The following is a 23,384-nucleotide window of genomic DNA, read 5'->3' on the forward strand; positions in this document are numbered from 1 at the left end:
CTGTCTTTAATCCTAGCCTTTCTCTTCTCTCCTTATTTATGCTAAATATGTAACAAGTTGATTTGGGGGCTTAAAAAGAATATATCACTTCAGTGAATTTTCAATTAGTTGTTTGCGTATAGAGATATTATATTTGTGAAATTTAGAATGCCCTTACAACTTTTTTGTACTTGTTCACTATATGACACTACATGTGTGGTGTCCTCATCAGTTACAGCCAGAGGAACTTACCCTGCCATCTGCCTTTTCCTCTTATGTATTAAGGGGGGACTTAAAAATTCATTTCCTATAAAGCAAAGCATAGCTTCTCATCCTCCAAGCTTTCTCCATTTCTTCTTTCTATGTTCCCCTGCTCTAAGCAGGTCACAGAAGTTTCTTTTTGTTTAATTAATCTGAGTGAGAATTGTTCGGATGTTAGATCTAAAGGAATAATAAGCTAGTTGGAGTAAAGAGGAGTTGAATAAAGAGGAAATGGGACTCTCAAGAAACTCATGCTAGAAAGTACAGCTGGCTCTCATAGAAACTGGAAAGCTGACAATGCCCTGAGTTTTCACATCACTGCCCATGCTCCCCTATCTGCAGACCAGCTTCCTCATCACATTGCTGTTTGGTCTGTTCCACACCTTAGCTGACATGTGGTTGATCCCAACTTATGTTCCAATTTTATAAAACCTTATTAATTTAGGACCCAGTACCACCTGACTGATTGTTTTAGTAATTATTTCAAAATTTCGGAAGAGAGACTATGTCCCAGATTGGGTCAGATATTGGTCCACAGTCTAATCAGCTGTGGCCATGGAGGCAAGTCCACATGGTGGGCAGGGCAGAGAACCAGGGCAGCAGGTTCTCTAAAAAGAAGAATGTGTGGGGATGAAATAATGGACATCTCTAGGACCAAACTTTTTCATATTTTTATGTCAATTATATAAATTCTATCACATCATATTATCCACTCTGTTTCCCTAACCATTATTCTTTTAGAACATTTTAAAATTTTTAAATTATTTTCAGTCTTTCACTGTTAGGAAATAACTCTGATAAAATAAATTTTGTACCTGTTTTTTTCTTTTAAATTATTTCCTTGAAATTAGTAACCCATTTGATTAAAGACTAAATATTTCTGTGCTTCTTATATGTAAAAGTGTGATATCAGCGTACAAGACCACCAATAACTAACTTATTTTCCTCCTTTCAGGGTTTTCTGGAAACTGTATCGGCTGTGGAGAAAGAGGATTTCGGTATTTCACGGAATTTTCCAACCACATTAACTTGAAGCTCACCACCCAGCCAAAGAAGCAGAAGCACTTAAAGTACTACCTAGTCAGAAGCTCCCAGGGGGTACTGTCAAAGGGACCTCTTATCTGCTGGAAAGGTATCATCAACTTCCTGGAGAGAAAAGAAGGGGAAGAGAATGAGGATGTTACCCATATGATAAGTGGCCCATGCAAAATTCAGATTTCAGGGATGATGCAGATAAATATCCCAAGTTCAGAAGACTATTCAAAAATGTAAAGCCCTCTGGCAGGTTATTTGACTTGCTTCTGATTTTTAATGGAAACTATTCAAGTTTATGAAAGTGCATGTCTCTATGTATTTCTCTTGGAAGAATAAGTGCCACTCTCGGAAAAAATGGACTTTCTGTAGCTCTTCTGTCATTTAGAGAAGACCTCAAAATATTAGTTTCCTGGTTACATGCTTTTTCTACTTTATTTGATAGGTTCTTTGGTAACTTTCAAGCATCTATATTTTTCTATTTTAATTAGAAATAAGCATACTTTAGAATGAATAATGCACTCTTTATAATACGTGGGGAAATTTTGTTTCTTTTTAGTTAGGCAAAACTAACTTATTTATAGAAATGAATCCAATTGAAACTTCACATCTTTATGTGTTTGGTGGGATTCAACACAAGTTCTATTCATTTTTCTAAAGTAGTGAGGTATCTAGTACTTTTGAGCAGTTTCTTAGATGCTGAGATTTTTTCTTGATTGTTAACATTATATTATTAAAGACAGTATAGTAATTGTCTTTAATGTTTCTATTTGTTGTCTATGCAAGATTTTGGCCTGACCATGAAAAATGGCATAATATTAAATCTGCACTTTATGAAAATGAATACTCACATCTTTTTCTCCTTCATTTTTATATTACTGTATTAGCTAATGCTCAGTTATTAAAATCACACATTTCTGATATGGAAATAAAATGGAAATATTTTGATAAAGAAAGAAAAATGGCATAATAAATTCAAATTACAGCTGCAGATTTGCATCTGAGTCTCTTACCATATTACCCTTGGTTGTATTTGCAATGACATTATAAAACTACTCCGGAAATGGCTATGTGTTCCAAGCCAGGTATCATCAGGATTTAAAGTTTGCAACCACTGAATCATAAACATAGTGAATTATAAATAACTCTTTATTCTAATAAAATCTATAGAGTTTTTTTCTTTAGAAAAAATTGTTTTAAATGTTATGAACCCTAATAAAAAAGTAAAAGTCTTTTAACTGCCCTTTTAAATGTTTGTTGGTTGCATAAAATATTTTAACTTCTTATTTAGCGCTCAATGACAATTCTTCTTTTGGGGAAATAATAATATCTGTGACATAGTTTGTGATACAGTGACCCTGGATGGCTTCTGAAGTCTCACATTATAGCAGTTGCTATTTTGGATTGGAATTGTATATGTATATATACACATATATACAAACATATACTATCAGTTTACAAATATGTATATAATACATATAATGTGGAAATACCCTTGTAGGACAAATACAATAGCTCTTCAGGAAGGTCATAGCATAGAAGCTGATAGAAAACTGCCTCCAAAGAAACCACTATAATTAACTTTGTCACTTTTATCTCTTTTTCATATGCTATCTTTAAGACTAATATGGTATAAAACATGGTATAATTAGGTTGAAAGTTACAGCCCCAACATGTTGTCATAGTATTCACTATCTACCTGAACAAATACAAGGTATTAAAATGTACCAGACATCAATATCGGCTTAATTAAAATAAAGCTTGGTGTTGTATGATCAGTAATCACCTTGAATATTGTCTACCTATTTTCTTTAATAAGAACTGAGAATAATAATAATTTCAACATTTCTAATTTTTGTCTACTACCTTAAGTTATTATTTACTTCTTCTTTGGGACATAAGTTAAGGTCGAAGTGAGAAGATTGAAGATAGCCTAGATGGACTCTAGGTAACTGTTTCACACTTAAATCAGTCCTGGACAGCAGGTTAATTTGTGTTTGCAAGCTTATTAGATTTTTATAAATTACTGATATTTTAACCTTAGTCCTATCCGTAAAACTAGCATGACTCTATTGGTTATGAGTAATTCTTCCCCTGCAAACTAGTCTGTGGGTAACAAAAGTCTGATTGTTCTTTGTAACCATTCCTTTGCCTTCTAAACATGACATCTGGCCTTAGGAAGACAAATTGTGTTCACCATGTTGCACATTCTCTTGGAGTCAGTATTAGAGGAAGGGGGACCTCGGATTAGAAAAGTGTTGCCACTTAAGGAGCAGCAACCTATTTGGAAGATTTTAATGGATTCTGTCTCCATTACCTGTTTTAACAGAATATTGATCTCCTCACATGATGTGATTCTTTCTCTTTTCCAGAATGTAGAAGCCGACAATCCTCTGCTACTTGCCTCTCCATTAAACCAAACTCTTCAGTATCATCAACTGTGACCCCAGAAAATGGCACAGCTAATGGATACAAATCAGGATTCATTCAGACAGGTATGGGGTATTTTCTTTTGGAATTTTACACAGCAGATGTATATTAAATGAGGCATTTAAAACTCACTGTCGGCTGGTTTGAATAGAAGTATTTTTAAATAGAGGTAAATTAATTGAGTTACTATTAGAATTAGAACTCAGCATTGAGATAGGTCAGTCTGTGGGTGACCAGAACCCCAAGTCCTGCCAGTGCTAGGAAAGGGATGGATAAAGGAACTGATTGGTGGTAGAAAGTTGAGCTCAAGCATAGGACTGTCTCTAGAGGAATCTGACAGAAGGCAATAAATGAAATCTAGACATGAGGAAAGTCTGTGTCATAGCTATCAGGTAGCATGTATTGGGGACATATTTATGAAGACTGGAGTTCCAGGGTAGGGCTCTAACCCAGTGTACAGAACATTACAGGGAGTGCTACACCAACTTGGATACGAAGTAAGTCCCCAAGGTAGGACTGAGGATCACAACAGAAGAATCCAGGTTCTGTTTTCTAGTGGCTCAAGATAGGGGCTCGGATATGAATAACCAGGTAAAATTTTAGTGCCTGAAACTAGGTTACAGTATCAGAGCAGGATCAGCAGAGTGGATGGTCTGAAACTGAGCAGATAAGTTGCCCTCTAAGCATTCTAAAAATTCCTCCAGATAGAAGACTACACTGAACCAGGCCCCGAGGTCAGGACAAGGCTCCAGGTGAGAATGTTTCCAGGTGGCTGAAGGGCTGGAACTGAAAAGATCGCTGCACATAGTGGTTTGTGAAAATTATTCAGAAGCAGTGTAGGTTATATCTTAGGCAAGAAGGAAAGTATTTTAAAAGAATTTGTGAATTTTTTTCAATTCTCTTGTGTTTTTGTGAAGTACCATTTTACTTATCTGATATGCAAACTTCATAGCATACATGCTTTGCCCAGTGTCCACTCAACCCAAGTTGAAAAACAAGGTTATCTTCATTTATTTAACTACTTAGCATTCCTCTTTCAAATTTATGTCAAATTCTGATGAACTGGTAAATTGTTTCTACTTATTTTTAAGGTGGAAGTGATTATTAGAATAACTTATCCATTAGCAGTGATAATAAGGCCGGCTTTATATGGGGCACTTCTTGTATATCTGAACTCAGCAGAGCCCACTTCCCTCTGGATTTAAAAAATCTAACTTCTCAACTGTTCAAGAGACTTAGATTGAGGCTGTGATCTAAAAGGAGACAGCATTTCTCTTAAGAATAAATGAGAGAACATTATGTCACTAGCTATTCAAGAAAGAAAAAAGTCATTTGGCTCTTGGCATTAAAAGATTAGCCTTCAGTACAATAATGATAAACTTACGTGTCTCTCCTAGAATATTATTTTAGTGATTTGATTGATATCGTGGTATAGTTTCTGCCATTAGACCTTGGGGCTAGCAAAATATGATTTTAAAACTATAATATTAAAAATGAATATTTACTGTATTCTGACAGAAACTTATATCAAGTGTTCATTATGTTCTAAAATCTTTATCAGATGCTGTAAGGTAGAGTTCCACAACTTAACTAATGGCTATGATGATATAAAAACCACTCATATGAAAGATTAAAAAAAACAATAAAACATATTAGCTTTTTTAAGAGGAAGAGGTGGGTATGTAAATAACTAGTTGTAGCTAAAAATAATGAAAAGATATTAATATTTTAATAAGCAGTAATGCAAAGTAATTAAAAAGTAAGCAGCAATGCAGTTTTAACTACAGTCTTGTGCCACATGACATTTTGGTCAACCATGGACTGCATATACGTCAGTGGTCTCATAAGATAATAATGGATTATAAGCAAAAAAGTTTGTTTGCCATATTGAAAGAAAAGACTGGGCCCGATTATGATGTTGAATTTATTGCTAGCCCTGGTGTTTAAATAGAGGAGGAAGCTCAGCATGCTGTTCACCTGCCTTCCACCCTCCCATACACTCACATGCACTATTTCTCTTAATCTCTCTCTCTCTCTCTCTCTCTCTCTCTCTCTCTCTCTCTCTCTCTCTCTCTCTCTCTCTCTCTCTCTCTCTTTCTCTTTCTCACGCATGCATGCACATGAATGTACATTCACCCCACCCCCACACCTACCCCTCTCTCTTCTCCTTCTCTCCTTGTAGTATTGCTCATCTCAAGCTTTATTTATCTGGGTCTCTTTTGATCTCTGTTCTCCCTTACTTTTTCCTTCTCTTCTTTTCCTCTCTCTCTTTCTCCCTCCCTCCTGATGTCCACTCTGTCGCCAACAGGACCTCTCTCCACAGCCCTGCCCCTGCCTGCCTCATGCATGTGTGCATGCATACACACACTTTTATCTTTTATACCATATTTTTACTGCACCATTTTTAAGATATGTTTAAATACCATTGTGTTATAAATGCCTACAGTATTCAGTACAGCAACATGCTGTTCAGGTTTGTAGCCTAGAAGCAAGAGGCTAGACCATCTAGGTTTGTGTAAGTGTACTCCATGATGTTCACCCAATGACAGAGTCACCTAATGATACATTTCTCAGACCATATCTTCATTGGTAAGTGATGCGTGACTACATACCAGGTAATATGTTTTGAAAACTGAGATTGCTCTGAAACAGAGGAAATCAAGATTCAGGCTTTAGCCAAGGCTCTATCAGTTGCCATGAAGAGACACAGGCAAGTTACTGACTGACTCACAGTGAAAACAAGTGGCCAAGATTTATGCCAATATTCTTCTATATCCCTTGTGGTGGTAAAAGTGGTAACTGGACCATGAAATTAGCGATTAACAATTTTAGGTACAATCTAGAGAATTTAATAGAAAATGTCTCTAAAATTAGGCTTTTATTTAAAACTTTCTTCTTAACTAATTATGTTTATAGTCTTCAACAATAATATATTTCTCAGATATGTTGAAAGTAATAGGCTATAAAAATTTCATGTTAGCATTATGAAATTCCAAACATGAGAGTAGGTGGCGTCTTCACAGCTGATAGATATTCATTCTTCTATAGGAGATTGCATTCTTAATCTATAAGCAGTGACTACCTGTTATCAACATTTATTAGCCTGAAATGTAGGTACACATGTTGCATAGTATTTGAAGAAGGGATTAACTTACTGTTTACACAGCTTTGTCTTGGATTCCACCTGCCAAACTCTGGATGTTCTGTTCTGGTTGGCTTGCCACTTATCTCTTGCATTTTTCCACATATTTATATCATTGATAATTCAAAAGTTAGTCAACAATCTTAGTAAAATATTTCATCATTTTGACTGAAGATTGTTTAGTTACCTACGTACATTATACATACCCCCGCCCACACACACGTATATTACGTTTAATCCAGACAAGAATTCAAGAATAGGTGAAAAAAATATTTGCCTAACCAAGATTTTGAAAGATTATTTTTCATGTTTTCTTATAAAAGTTTTACTGTTTTATCCTTACATTAAAGTCTATGAGCCATTTTGAATTAAGTTTTGTGTATGATATGAGGTGAGCATCTAAGTTCATCTTTTTCATGTGGGTATTCAATTGTCCCAGCCCCATCTTTGAACAGACTATCTTCTTGTCAGTGAATTGCATTTGTCAAAAATCAATTGACTAAAATATAAAGATTTATTTCTGGAAAAATTGTTAATGGAACTCAGCAAAATTTAATACTTTTATACTTAAAAAGACAGCATTAAGAAAATGAAAAGATAGCAAATCCTGCTCTGTAGGGTCAGCCCCTGCATGACAGCTCCTCTGTTGTAGTCACAGCCAGTCCTCACAGCCAATCAGCCTGATGGTCAATCCCTCCCACTGATGTGCAAACAGTAAGCAAGGCTCAACTACAACAGGAGGGCACACACAACTCATGCAGGGTCTACACCTGGAGCACCCAGCTCAGGTGACCAGGGACACTGTACTACCATACCAGGCCCCACAGGACACCTAATACATAAGGCCATTCTAACAAGACCAAAAGACATAGCATCTCTACCTAATACATAGAAACAAACACAGAGAGGCAGCCAAAATGAGGAGACAAAGAAACATGTCCCAAATGAAAGAATAGAACAAAACTTCAGTAAACGAACTAAACAATGGAGACAAGCAATCTGCCAGATGCAGGGTTGAAAACACTGGTTATAAAGATGCTCAGTGCTCTCAGTGAAAACTTCAACAAAGAGATCAAATATATAAAAATGGAGATAGAAAACATGAAAAAGAACCCATCAGAAACGAAGACTAGAATAACTGAAATGAAGAATACATTGGAGGGAATCAATAGTAGATTAGATGAAGCAAAAGATTGAATCAGTGATTTAGAAGATAAGGTAGGAGAAAATACCCAATTAGAACAGCAAGAAGAAAAAGAATCTAAAATAACGAAGATATTTTAAAGGGCTTTGGGGACAACATCAAGTGTACCTACATTTGTATCATGAGGTACCAGAGGGAGAAGAGAGAGAGCAAGGAATTGAAAACCTATTAGAAGAAATAATGATGGAAAATGTCCCTAACCTGGTGAAAGAAATAGACATACAAGCCCAGGAACCTCAGGGAACACCAAACAAGATGAACCCAAAGAGGGCCACACCAAGACAGATCCTAATTCAAATGCTAAAGGTTAAAGACAAAAAAATAATCTTAAAAGTAGCAAGAGAAAAGTAGTTAGTTACCTGCAAGGGAGCTCCCATAAGCCTCTCAACTGATTTCTCAGCAGAAACTTTGCAAGCCAGAAGGGATTGGCACAAAATATTTAAAGCGATGAAAAGCGAGAACCTGCAGCCAAGATTTCTCTATACAGTAGAGCTATCATTTAGAATCTAAGTACAGATAAAGAGCTTAAAATAAAAAGCTGAAGATGTTCATCACCACCAAATCAGTATTACAAGAAATGTTGAAGGGATTTCTTTAAGAAGAAGGAGAATATCAAAAATATGAATAATAAAATGGCAATGACTACATATTATCAACAATTACTTCAAATGGATTAAATGCTCTAATTGAAAAACATAGAGTGGCTAAATTGATAGGAAAATAAGACCCTTACATATGCTATCTATAAGAGACTCTCTTCAGATTGAAAGATACACACAGACTGAAAGTAAAGGGATGGAAGAAAATGGAAATAAAAAAAAAAAAAGCTGGGGTAACAATACTTACATCAGAAAAAATAGATTTTAAAACCAAGACTAATAAGAGACAAATAGATTTTAAAACCAAGACTAATAAGAGACAAAGAAGGACCCAGTAATCCCTTCTGGGTATTTATCCAAAGAAACCTAAAATACAAATTTGAAAAGACATATGCATTTGTATGATCACTGCAGCACTATTAACAATAGCCAAGATATGGACACAACCTAAGTGTCCATCAATAGTTGAAGGGATAAAGAAGAAGTGGTACATATAAATGGAATATTACTCAGCCTTAAAAAAGAATGAAATCTTGCCATCTGCAACAACATGGATGGACCTAGAGGATATTAGGCTAAATGAAATAACTCAGAGAAAGACAAATATGTGGAAAAGACTTATATGTGGAATCTAGAAAAACAAACGAACAAACAAAACAGAAACAAACTTACAGATACAGAGAATATTTTGAGGGTGGCCAGATTGGAGAGGCATTGAGGGAATGGGTGAAAATGGAGAAGAGATTAAGAAGCACAAGGCAGATGCAAAACAGTCATGGGGATATGAAGGACAAGATAGGGAATACAGTCAGTAATATTGTAAGAACTATGTATGGTGTCACATGGGCACTACATTTATCAGAGTGTGATCACTTCGTAAGTTATATAAATGTCTAATCAGTATGTTGTACGCCTGAAACTAATATTTTCTGTCACCCGTAATTGAAAAATTAAAAAATACTAAAAAGCAGAAAAAAATGAAAAGACAACACTGGAAAAAAATATTTGCAAAGCACATATTTAATAAAGGATTTGTATCCAGAATTTACAAAGAACTCTTACAACTCAGTAATAAGATGACACTTCAATCAAACATGGGAAAAGGGTTTCGAATTGACATTTCTTTAAGGAATATATATAAATGACTAATAAGCACATGAAAAGATACTCGACATCGTTAGTCATTATAGAAATGCAAATCAAAACCATAACATACTACTTTTTACCCACTATAATGGCTATAATCAAAAAGACAGATAACAATAACAAGAACCTGTGGATGTGAAGAAATAAGAACCCTCATACATTGCTAGTAAAAATGTAAAATGGACAGCCGCTTTAGAGTACAGTTTGTCAGATTCTCAGAAAATTAAATATAAACTACTACACAATCCAGAAATTTCATATTTAAATATCTGCCCGAGAGAGATGAAGATATATGTCCTCACAAAAACTTGAACACAAATGTTCATAATAGCATTATTCACTATAGTTGAAAACTGAATACAACCTAAATGTCATGAATGGATAGACAAAAAAATGTGGTGTATCCTTACAATATCAATTCAGCAATAATAAGGAACAAACTATCGACACATGCTAAATTGTAGATGAACTGCAAAAACATTATGCTAAGTGAAAGAAACCTGAAAAGAGACCATATATTGTATCATTTCATTTTTACAAAATATCCAGAAAAGGCAAATTTAGAGAGACAGGTAATAGATTAGTGATTGCTTGGGGCAAGGTGTAGGAATGGAAATTAACTGAAAGTGGGCATGAGGGTTCTAACAGAGGAGATGAAAATGTTCTAAAATTGATTTATGGTGATGGTTGCATCACTTGGTAAAGTTACCAGAAATCATTGACCTGTACACTTGAAATGGGTAAATTTTATGATATGTAAAATATACTTTAACAAAGGTGTAGGAAAAAAAACGATTAAAAAGCTGCTCTGAGAGGACAGTGAAATCCTTTGGAGTGGCATTGTTTCTCTTTCAGTTCACAATCTAATTTATTTAATATCTACTATGAGATGAGCAGTGTTTCAGACCAGATGGTAAACAGCACAGGGCTTGAAGTCAGAGTCCTGATATTTAAATACTGCATCTGACATATACTCTGCTGCAGCTTGGGATAAGCCACTCAATTGTTCTGTACTCTGGTTTCTCATTTGTAAAACCAAAAATAACACCTGTTTTGCAACTTAAGATTAACTCAGACTTGCTACCAATTTGTGTGACATTTCTCCCAATTATAATTGTTACCATCTAAATAGTCTCTTATATACTAGAAGCTGTGGGTTTATTTTGTTTATCCCTGTACTCCCTAGTACCTGGAAATGCCTGGAAATAAATGTTACTTGAATTCTGTTTTTTAATTTGAATTTGACATTAACATTTGGGGAATTACTAATCTACTTTGTGCGATTTTTCCCAGTGAAGCTGAAATACTCATCTACCATTCAGAGGAAACATGTTTTTATGCCCTAGACTGTAGGGCAGTATGGGGATAAGCCCTAAGCTCAGCTCCTATGACTAATTGAATAACAGGGCCATTTTATGACTTTCTTGGGCCCTGGGTACATTTGCCTACATGACCCTTTCTCCCTAGAAAAGTGTTTAAAAATATGTTTTATGATTATGTATATATAAAAATGAATATTTAGTATTATATTTTAAAATACCTTCTTCAAACAAAAGTTCATTGTTCTGATTCTAAAATAAATTAAAACATTTTCATGAGCCCTTAAAAATATTATGGACCCATAGCACTGTGCCTTTGTGTCTAAGGGAGAAGTTGACCCTGTTACTGAATACTTGTTATGGCATGACATTTCTTCTCTGTGAGCCACCGTAGGCTAAAAGTAATAGAAACCCCTTGCTGTCTTATGCTTGTATATTAAAGAAGTAAGAACAATAACAAACTAAAAGACTTGCCCTGCCATATATCAAGCTCAGGAAACTTTACTAATAAAGACAGGGAGGAGTTGACACAGGAATAGACACAGAACAGCAGACCAGGGTAGAGAGCTGGAAAACAGGTTCACAGAACATATGGGTATTTCATCCTTAGAGGCGACTTGCAGATCAGTGAAATGTTTCCTTTCAATGAATGGTGCTCAGAAATTGGACAGTCTATGTGGAAAAAGTAAAACTGGACCCTTATTTCACACTATTCACAAAAATAAGTTCCGGGTAGCTGGAAGATCTAAATGTAAAAGGTAAAATTCTTACGCTTTTGGGAGATATTGTAGAATACCTTAGATATTGTAGATACCTTAAAAGTAGAGACAAAAAGTGCTGATCATAGAAGAAAAGACTAATATATCAGTACATTAAAATTACCACTTTTAATTATTAGGAGACACCATACAGAGAACGAAAACTCAATCCATAAACTTGAAGATGTGTGATACATAAAACTAACACAGTAGTACAAACATAAAGAACATCTATGAATCAATAACGAAAAGATACACTATCGTAGGCCAGGGATGCTATGGTGTAATAATAATGTTTTGGTCATTTTGAGTTTTTATATTTCCTACTGTGGTGATCCTGCTGTGGGATTGTTGCTGCAGTAGTACAGCTGCAGTGGAGTCTCACAGCTCACTTTGGTCTCCAAGAAGGGAGGAGGCAGAGCCAACCCTAAGAGAAATCTCTTAAGTGCTCAGTATTTTTCTTTCCCTGCAACCTTTTGGCTTCCTCTCCTTTGCCTCTCATGCTGACCTCTGTTTGTCAAGAATACTTCGTGAAGCACCTGCTCCAACCCAGGCTTGCCACACTCATATAGCCTTCTTATTTTGTCTCCATTCTCCACCCTCTCTCCCCACACCAGTACAACTCCTCTGCCCCTGGTGATAACCTTTTAAAAAGCAGCTTCCATAAGAATGTATCCTTTAACTGTCCCTAAAATGTAGCTATGTGTGTCCCCTTCCTCTTTGGATTTGTCTTCCTTAGCCACTAAACTTCTTTGAGGTCAGGATAATCAAAACCTCCCCGGCCAGATTCTGTAAACTTAGTTCCTAATGAATATTAAAATGAATCCTTTTCCAAACACTCTCCTTTTTCCAAATGTGGTGGGAAACCTTTGGTTGACAGATTTGCATACTCCCAACCAGAAATTGAGAGAACTTGTAGGCTCATCCTTTACACTGTAAATTCTTTGGGCAGAAGTTGTATATACCTACTTTCTCTAGTCTGTCCCCAGAGCCTAGCACAGTATATGGCCTGCTGAAAAGACTGGAAAAACATTTGATGAATGCATGCATGCGAGGGAGAGGAAAGAAAACCTGTGATCACACGCCTCCCAGTGCCATGAATATGCTTATGAGACTTCTCCCCATGCCCTACAAAAGAGAACATACCACTATTTAGCAGGTATAAGGAAGAATGGCCCACTTTGTAGAAATGAAGAAACTGTAAGAACAATGAAGAGTCATTTTCACCAATACATTAGCCATAACGTTTCACTTTAAGTGATAATATACAGTGCTGGCAAGGATATGATAAGACACCCTTAGCCAAACTGATGCAGGTGAACAGTGGTACAATCTTTTAAGAAAGAAATTTGGCAATATGTAACAAAAACATTAAAAATATTTATGTCCTTTACTTAAGTAATCTCACTTCAGGGCCTTAGCCAAGAAAATAACCTAAAAGGAAAGTTAAGATATTCACTGTAGTTACTCTTTATATTAACTAAAGAGGAGAAGCAGTCTTAGTATAGACAGAAACAGTTGAACAAATTATAGCATACTCACATGACAAAGATGTAAGAAAAAAATAATTATGATACTGTGCAGCCACATAGGAAATAACTGTTAAATAAAAAAGTATTATTAACTCTGTGTATATTTTTGTTACATTATGTAAGAAATATAAGGTGGATAAAACATAGACAGGTATATACTGAAAGAAAAAAAACAATGATTTATGGGAGAAATGAGATTTTAACATGTCTTTTTCTATTAATGAATTTCCTTTTAGGTTATATTTGTCATAGTTAAATATTTAAAAGATCTTAGCATTAAGCAAAATGTATAGCTCAGTAGAAAGTATCTGCTTGTTACTGATCTTTCTTCAGCGTTCTTTGCATGTAGAGGAATAAGCACTCGTACCTAACAGACAAAGCCAAGATACCGCTAGAAGGTAACAGAACCAGAATTTGAACTTTCTCAGCTCACAACTGACAGTTTTCTTGGGCAATTACCAAGTAGTAGGGTCTGGAGATACAAATATGATATTGATCTCTACCTAGAATTCTGTAAAATGTTTATATATCTCAGATTACAAGAATAGAGTAAGGGGCAGAAAGAATGAGAAAAGGAGTGGAAGAGCATTAAAGTTGGAAAATAAATAGCAGGTCTGTTCAGCATATTAAAAGGGACTGAATTTACCTTCCCACCTGAAACAACCTTTTTAAAAACACAGACAAAAATACATGAAAAACAATGTTCAAGGCAATGTTTCTCAAGCAACAAAGAACAGCGATCCCTGAGAGATGGGAAACAAATAATGTGAATCTTAACATTGCCTAAGTTTACCGCCTTGAGAATTCCTAGACCATGATGCAGGGAAGAGGAACTGTAGTCAAGCCTAGTAGATTCCCTAAGTTGAGTAGAAAGAACTGAGAGTGCAGGGAGACCCAAACAGCTAATTCATAGGACCACGTACCAGAAGGGAGAGAGAACCGCACAGATGTACAGAGGGTTTCCTCCGATGTTCAACATAATACTGATTGATGCCTGCATGTGAAGAAACTACTCAAGGCTGGTAAAAGTACCATTCAAAAGGATGAGAGGAAACAGTGCCCAGTATTCAGGCCAGGAACAGGAACTGTTCCCAGCAGCTCTATATTTATTACATACATTGAAAATGGGGTTTAAAACTTTCTCAAAGAAAAGGCCAGGCCCAGGTGGTAGATTCCACCAAACATTTAAGGAAATAATAGTACCAATTCTATACAAACTCTTCCAAAAAATTGAAGAGAATGGACTACTTTCTCAATAAATTTTCAAAAATTTTCATTCTATAAGACCAGCATTACCTGGACACCACAATCAAAGACATTACAAAAAAAGTTCAAACCAGTATCCCTCATTATGTAAATACAAATTTCTTAGTAAAAATTTAGCATGTCGAATTTAACAATATGTTGAAAGGATACTACATCATGACAAAGTGGGGTTTATCCCAGGAGCGCATGGTTGGTTTAACATTTGAATACCAATCAATGTAATTTACCATGTTAACCTAAAAAAGTATAGCCATATCCGTATCTCAATAGATGCAGAAAAAAGCACTGACAAAACCCAGTATTTATTCCTGATTTAAAAAAACCTTAACAAACTAAGAAAAGAAGGAAATTTCTGATAATGGACATCTACTAAAAGCCCATAGCAAACATACTCAGTGATAAAAGACTGAATGCTTTCTCCAAAAGATCAGAAACAAGACAAGCATGTCTTGTTATCATTTCTATTCAGTGTTGTACTGGAGGTTCTAGCGAGTACAGTCAGGCAAGAAAAAGAAAAAAAAAAGGCATTAAGATCAGAAAGGAAGGAGTAAAACTGTCTTTATTCACAGACCACATGATTTTCTATGTAGAAAATCCAATGAAATATACAAAAAAGCTACTAGAACTAAGAAATGACTTTAGCAACATTGAACACTACAAAATAAATGTACAGTAGTCTCTCCTTATTTGCGGTTTCATTTTCAGTCACTTGCAGTCCAATGAGGTCTTAAAATATTAAATGGAAAGTTCCAGAAATAAACAATAATTAAGTTTTAAGTTGTGGCCATTCTAAGTAGCATGATTAAAAACTTCCCACCCTTCCTCTTCATTCCACCTTTATGTGAATTATCTCTTTGTCCAGCTAACCCACACTGTATACATTCCCCACCCACCAGTCACTTACCCACCAGCTGTCTCTGTGCCATTGTAGTATTGCAGTGCTTGTGTTGAAGTAACCCTTATTTTACTTTATAATGGCCCAAAGTGCAAGAGTAGTGATGCTGGAAATCCCAATATGCCAAAGAAAAGCTGTAAACTGCTTCCTTTAAGTGAAAAGGTATGTATGTATAAGAAAAAACATAGTGTATATAAGGTTTGGTACTATCCTAGGTTTCAGGCAGCCATGGGAGAACTTGGAACATATCCCCTGTGGATGAGGGGGATTACTGTGCAAATGAAAATGGTATTTCTGTATGTCAGCAAAGAACTATCAGTATCTATTTGGAAATTTAAATTTAAAAATTTTAAATAACAGTACCAACTATAATAGCATAAAAATATAAAATATTTAAGGATGAATCTGACAAAAGGTGTGAAAGAACTGTACCCTGAGAACTAGAAAGAAATGATGAGAGGAAGTAAAGGAGACCTAAATAATTTAGAGAGATATCTCTTGTTCATTGGTTGAAAAACTAATATTGTTAAGATGTTAAGTCTCTTTAAATTGACCTATAGATTCAGCACAATCCAAATCAAAATCCCAGATTTTTTATTGTTGATAGAAGTTGACAGACTAATTCTAAAATTCATATGGAAATGCAAATGATTTAAAATAGCAAAAACAACTCTGAACAAGAAGAAAAAAGTTGGAAGGCTAACAATACCTGATTTCAATAATTATTATAAAGTTACATATATCAAAACAGCATTGTACTTGTGTAAAAATATACAAATAGATCAATGGGATAGAATAGAAAGTCTAGAAATAAACTCACACATATATGTAAAATTTACTTTTTAGCAAAGGCACAAAATGAAGAAAGAATAACCTTTTCAACAAATGGTGCTGGAACAATTGTATATCCATATGCAAAAACATGAATTTCCATCCATAGCTCACACCACATACAGAAATAACTCAAATGGGCCATAGACCTAAATATGAAACTGAAAACTATAAAACTTGTAGAAGAAAACAAAAATAATTGTGACCTAGGTTAGGCAAAGATTTCTTAGATACAACATCAAAAGTACAATTCATAAAAGAACAAAATGATAAATTGGACTTCATTAAAATGTGTAAAACTTCTGCTCTTCAGAAGACACAGCCTAGATGAAAATCTTTGCAAAACATATACAGGAATTGTATCCAAAAGAAAGACCTTTAAAAATTCAATAATATGAAAATAACCTAATTTTTTAAATGGGCATAAGACATGGATGGCAGTTAAGCAAGCACATGAAGAGACACTTGACACCATTAGTCATTAGGGAAATGCAAATTAAAACAACAATAAGATATTACTACATAGTTATTAGAATGGCTATACTTAAAAAACTGACTATACCAAGCATTGGTGAGGATGTGGAGGAACTGTAAAAACATTACTAAGAATGTAAAATAGTATAACTATTGGGAAATAGTTTGTCCGTCTCTTAAAAAGTTAAGTGTACACCTACCAAATAGTCTTATCACTGCATTCCTAGGTAATCACCCAAGAGAAAAGAAATATATGTCCATGCAAACACTTATGTACAAATGTTCATAGAAGCTTTATTTGTAATAGCCCCAACTGGAAAAAAAACAAATGTCCATCCAGGTGAATATTTATCCAGGTGAATGGATAAATAAATTGTTATATATCCAGTCAGTGTTGTATAGCTCAATAAACAGTAATGGGCTATTGATACTTGTAACAACATGAATGAATCTGAAAATAATTATGGTGAGTGAAAGAAGCCAGACAAAAGAACAAGTAATACTGTACGATTCTATTTATCTAGGAAATGCAAACTAATCTATTGTGACAGAAAACAGGTCAGTGATTGGTTGAGGATGAGGGAGCAAGGGAGACACAGGAGGGATGGATTACAAGGAGATTTAGGAGTAAAAAATACGTTCACTGTTTTGACTGTGGTGATGGTTTCATGGGTATATAAATGTGTCAAAACATCAAATTGTATACTTTAAGTATGTGCAACTTATTGTCAATTATAGAGCTGTTTTTTACAATCCACAGTCTAAGAATAGATTAGAAAGATATCTGATTTAACATTAATTTTAGGGGGGAGGTATATTCACATTTTCACTAAATGTTAGTTCAGTTGAGTCAGAAATAAAACATGGCTGATATAAATAATTAATACAGCCTCAGAGTGCATTAATAGAAATGTGGTATATTATTGGAAGGACATTATTCTAATTGCAGTTCGAAGGTAAAAATAGGTCCAGTGTACTTTACTTGGGAAAGAAGCAGATTATGTGGTTGAATGGGGATTCCTAGACCAAATGCCAGTGTTTAGGGAAGAGGAGTTCCCGCCATACCAATGAAAAATTCTTGGACATTAGCAGGGTGTTCAAGAATTCAACTCAATTCTGACACTACCTGGAGATAATATCAGATTTCACAGGTTAAGAGTTTCAGTCCTACAAGATCGCACGCACGTGCATACACACACTCACACGCACACACATACGGTCAGTCAGTCTCTCTCTCTCTCGCGCGCGCGCGCGCTCTTTCTCGCCCTCTCTCGCTTGCTCTTGCTCTTGCTCTTGCTCTCTCTCTATCTTACTTAAGGCACTAGTCGAAAGCCCAAGCTCTTACCTGTACTTCTGACCAACTGCCAACGGGGTATATAGGTCGGAGGTTCTGACGATGCCCTACAATTCAGAATGCCCATCATAAGTTCAGGTTATTACCTTTATTTCCAACAGACTGGCTATAAATCATAGGTTCCCACAAACTCCCTCCTTAGGTTCAATTAATTTGTTACAATGGCTCACAGAACTCAGAGAAACACTAGTTTATTGTAAAAGGATATAACTCACAAACAGCCAGATGGAAGAGCTGCATAGAGCAAGCTATCTAGGAAGGGGCACAGAGCTTTCATACTCCCTCCCGGTGAGCCCTTCTCCCCGCATCTCCCAAGTGTTTGCCAAACCCGGAAACTCTCTGAGCCCTGTCCTTTGGGGTTTTTATGGAGGCTTCATTACATACTCATGATTGATGAAATTATTGACCATTGGCAATCGATTCAACCTTCAGCTTCTCTCCCCTCTCTCAAGGTGGGACTGAAAATTCCAACCCTCTAATCACAAGGTTGGCTTTACTGGCAATCAGCTCCTATTCTTAGGTGGAGGTCAAATGTCGCCTCATTAACATAACAAAAGATGCTTTTATTACTCTCTGTCCTTAGGAAATTTCCAGGGCTTTAAGAGCTTTGAGCCAGGATCTGTGGATGAAGACCAAATATTTTATAAATCACAATGTTACAGTAGTCTACTTCTTATATAGGTGTCAGAGCAAAAAGAGCTCATAAAGATTTAAACTCTCAGCTGGAAAACCCTTAACAAGATTTAGCAAAATAAATATGAATATCTATAATACAGTGTCCTAAGCCCTGTGTTAAGCATGTTAACTGTTGCTCTGAGACAGGTTTTAGAACCATTTTACAGATCATGAAACAGAATCTCAGGGTAAGTATTTGGTGAAAAAAAAGAGCTAATAAGTGGCAAAACCAGACTCTTTCTACTTACTATTTAAATGGCTCCTTTTTTTTAGAAAAAAACTTTTCCACCAGGATTTTGGGCTAACAGTTATTGAACTATTGGATAAAGAGGAAAAACAAATTATTTTGGCTTTTTTTTTTTTCATTTTATTTCTTTAGTTAAGATGTGACAGACATTGTGCCAGGAGCTTGGGAATGCCCTCAAGGAGCTTCATGACCTAGTGGGAGAAACAATAAGTTACAAACCACTATAACAGAGAGAGCAGAGCTGTGACCAGCTTAAGGAACTTCCTAAATTTGTGACTCCTCCAGTGCTAACAAGTTCCTCTTTTAAATGGATATGAAATCACTAGACAAGAGAATCAGGCCTTGGTGAGGTGCAGATGATGGGCAGTCATCTGCTTGCTTACCATCCAAGTACTAGGTTCTGCACAAGAATCTGCAGTTCAAATTCATGTCTCAGCAAGATCACAAGCTATCACATTTTGGACATTTGAGAGAGATCCCAAATAATTAAAACCACTAGTGTTAAATGCCAAATATGGCAATACCTCCATACATGACAAATTCAAGAGTAGAAGCTGTGCAAGGTGGTTAAGATTAGGGAATAACATAATAGGATTGACATTTTCAAAAGGTCACTCTGACCTTATCTAATGCTCATTTGTGCTTTCTGATTATTCCGAAATTGATATATTTTATGATTTATATGTTAATGAAATAAAATAAGACAAACAATAGAAATGAAATAAATTTTCAAAAATTACAAATGGAACCATGGAATCTGGTCAGATTGTCATAAGAAAAATAAAAGGGGTGGAGAACACGTCAGCAGACAAAGGAAACTTGCACAAGGACTGCACTTGTCTTGTTTACCATTTTACCTGTAGATCCTAGCAAGGTTCTTGATACATGGTTGCTGCTCAATAAATAATTGTCGTAAATAAATAAATGCATCAGTGGGATTCAGTAGGATAGGGACCATAAAGTTTCTCCTGGTTTTGGGAGTTAGATCATTGATAACTTTGCAAAAGCAGTCTCATTGAAGCGCAATTATTCTTTAAAATCACTATGTGTAATCTAATACTGAAGTAAATGCTCACTTTGTGCATTTAAGAAGTACATCTGATGCCAGTTGTCGATCTACACGTAACTATTTTTTATCCTTATTTTAAAAATTTGATTTATTCCACTCTTTGGAAACATTTACATTTTTTTTAGAAATATACATGTGCATGTGTGCGGCTCACTAACAAAGTTTATTATTGAACTTTTAGATTTTTGTCAATTTCATGGGTGGAAAATAGTATCTAAGTGTGGTTTTAATTTGCATTTCCCTTTTATTGACATTGAGCATCTTTGCATTTATTTAAAAGCTGTTTGCATTTTCTTTCTGTGAACTCTAAGTTTATATCCTTTACCCTTTAGTAAGAGTTATTTGTCATAGTTTGGGTTCTGCTAGAATCAGAGCCTGAAGGAAGAACTTGAGTGCAAACAGTTTATGTGGAATGTAAACCCTGTAGTCAGAAGTAAACCAGCATAACAGTGTTTTCTGTGTAGTTGCTGTAAACCAGGTCCTCTAAGAAGCTTGCAGAATGCCTCCCAGAATTATCTTTCTACAGAATGGAAAGCCAAGACATTTATTCTCATGTCCCCTATTATTGCTGGCTCCCCCAGAAGTATTACAGTCCCTTGTACTTTGAACCACACACAGCTGAGAGTTTTGTGGCCTTGGAGAATGCTCTGAGACAAAAAGCTAAAAGAAGTTAGATGTGAGCTTGAGGTAAAATGTCGTCCCCAAGAATCTGAGCTCATGTAGAACTTTCCACCATAACTCCTGTTGAAATCAAAGATGGGCCAAAGAGATGTGATATGGGATAACAAAGTGTCTGCAACAGTAGTCTTTTTTCTTATTGACTTGTGTTGATAGGAGTACATAGTCTAATTCTCTGCGAGTTATAAATATTTTCCCTTGTTTACAATTTTCTTATAGTGTTTTTTAAAATAACAGCTTTATTGAGCTATAATTCATTATACTATGTAATTTACCCATTAGAAGTATACAATTAATGGCTTTTAGTACAGTCACAGAATTGTGCAACCATCACAATAAATTTCCGGGCATTTCCATCACTTCAAGAGAAATCCTGTCCCTATTATCAATCATTCCGCATTTCACTTCACCCCCAACCCCTGCCCCTGGAAACTACATATCTACTCTATTTTAATGATTTGTTTATTCTGGACATTTCATATAAATGGAATCATACAACATACGGCCTTTTGTGACTGGCTTCTTTCATTTGGCATAATGTTTTCAAGGTTCATCCATGTTGTAGCATGTATCAGTACTGCATTCTTTTTTACTGCTGACTGGTATCCCATTTTATGGATATACCATACTTTATTTACCTATTTATTAGTTGATGTACATTTGGGTTGTTTCCAGTTTAGGGCTATTATGAATAATGTTGCTGTGAACATTTGTGTACAGATTTTTGTGTGGAAATATTTTTTCATTTCTCTTTTATTTCATACCGAGGAGTAGAATTGCTGGATCATGTGGTAACTCCATATTTACATCCATCTGAGAAACTGCTTTCCAAAGTGACTGCATCATTTTACATTCCTACCAGCAATGTATGAGGGTTCTAATTTCTTCATATACTCATCAAAACTTGTTATTGTCTGTCTTTTTTATTTTAGCCATCCTCATGGGTGTGAAGTTTTTTCTCATCGTGGTTTTGATTTGTGTTTCTCCAGCGGCTGATGATGTTGAGCACTTTTTCATGTGCTTATTGGCCATTTCTGTATCTTTTTTGTAGAAATATCTGTACAAATCATTTGCCCATTTTTCAGTTGGGCTATTTATCTTTCTGGTATGGAGTTGTAAGAGTTCTTTATAGATTCTGCTACAAGCCTTTTTATCAGATATGACTTACAAATATTTCTCCCACTCTGGGTTGTCTTTTTGTTTTTGATGGTGTCTTTTGAAGTCCCAAATTTTTTTTATATTTTATTTTGATGAAGTGCAGCTTATCTTTTTTTTTTCTTTTGTTGCTTGTGCTTTTGGTGTTACATCTAAAAAACAATTGCCTAATCCAAGGCCATGAATATTTACTCCTATATTTTCTTCTAAGAGCGTTTATTTCTGGACTCTCGGCACTGTTCCATTGATCTGTGTCTGTACTCATACCAATGCCACACCGTGTGATGATGATTATAGCTTTGCATGAAATTCTAAAATGGTAAAGGATGAATCCTCCAGCTTTTTTTTTTATTTTTCAGGATTGTTTTGGCTATTCTGGGTCCCTTGCATTTCCATTTGAATTTTAGTATTAGCTAAATTTCTGCACAGAAACCAGCTGAAATTTTGATAAGGCTTGCAATGAGTCTTTAGAACAATTTGGGTAGTGTTGCCATCTTAACAATATTAAATCTTCTGATCCATGAGCAGAGAATGTCTTTCCTTTTATAGGATATTTTCCCCTTTATTTAGGTCTTTTAAATTTTTTAAACAATGTTTTATAGTTTTCATAGCATATGTTTTGCACTGCTCATTAAATTTATTAAGTTTATTTTTTCTGATGTTATAGTAAATGGGAGTTTTTTCTTAATTTTATTTTTGTATTTATTGTAAGAGCACAGGAGTGCAGTTGATTTTCATATATTGATCTTGAATCCTACAACTTTGGTAAACTCAAATTTATTAGCTCTAGTAGTTTTTGTAGTGTATTCCTTAGTATTTCCATTTCTATTTCCATGTCTATTTCATCTGAGTCATCTAATTTGAGGTCTGCATGGGTTTGCTGGGACTGCCATAAAAATACTATGGACTGGGTGGCTTAACAGCAGAAATGTATCTTATCACAGTTCTGGAGGCTGCAAGTCCAAGGTGAAGGCGCAGCAGGATTGGTTTTTCCTGAGGCCTCTCTCCTTGGCTTGCAGATAGCTACCTTCTTGCTATATCATTATGTGGTCTTTCCTCTGTGCATACATGCCCCTGGTGTGTGTCTCTTTCTCTTCTTATGAGGACACCAGTCACATTAAATGAAGACCCCACCCTCATGACCACATTTAACCTTAAAATTACCTATTTAAAGACCTGTCTCCAAACATTGTCACATTCTAAGGTACTAGGGATTAGAGCTTCAACATATGAATTTGGAGGGTACACAATTCAGTCCATAATGATGGCGCATGATTGTTCATAGTATTCCTTTATAATTCTTTTTATTTCTATAAGGTTTCTGTGATGCCCCTCTTT

The 23,384-nt window shown here is 35.4% G+C and overlaps 1 protein-coding gene across 7 annotated transcripts in view; it reads left to right on the top strand.

Annotated features, from left to right (window-relative positions):
• The window catches only part of GREB1L (GREB1 like retinoic acid receptor coactivator), a 219,994-nt gene that overhangs the window by 126,232 nt on the left and 70,378 nt on the right, over positions 1-23,384 (top strand). For all 7 annotated transcript variants that reach the window (XM_016161519.2, XM_016161775.2, XM_016161923.2 and 4 more), the window contains exons 6-7: positions 1,196-1,372; positions 3,645-3,767. In XM_016161519.2, the coding sequence (XP_016017005.2) occupies positions 1,196-1,372; positions 3,645-3,767 (300 nt within the window). The remainder of the gene's footprint in view (positions 1-1,195; positions 1,373-3,644; positions 3,768-23,384) is intronic.

This window comes from Rousettus aegyptiacus, unplaced genomic scaffold, assembly GCF_014176215.1.
Source record: "Rousettus aegyptiacus isolate mRouAeg1 unplaced genomic scaffold, mRouAeg1.p scaffold_m13_p_12, whole genome shotgun sequence".
NCBI lineage: Eukaryota > Metazoa > Chordata > Mammalia > Chiroptera > Pteropodidae > Rousettus > Rousettus aegyptiacus.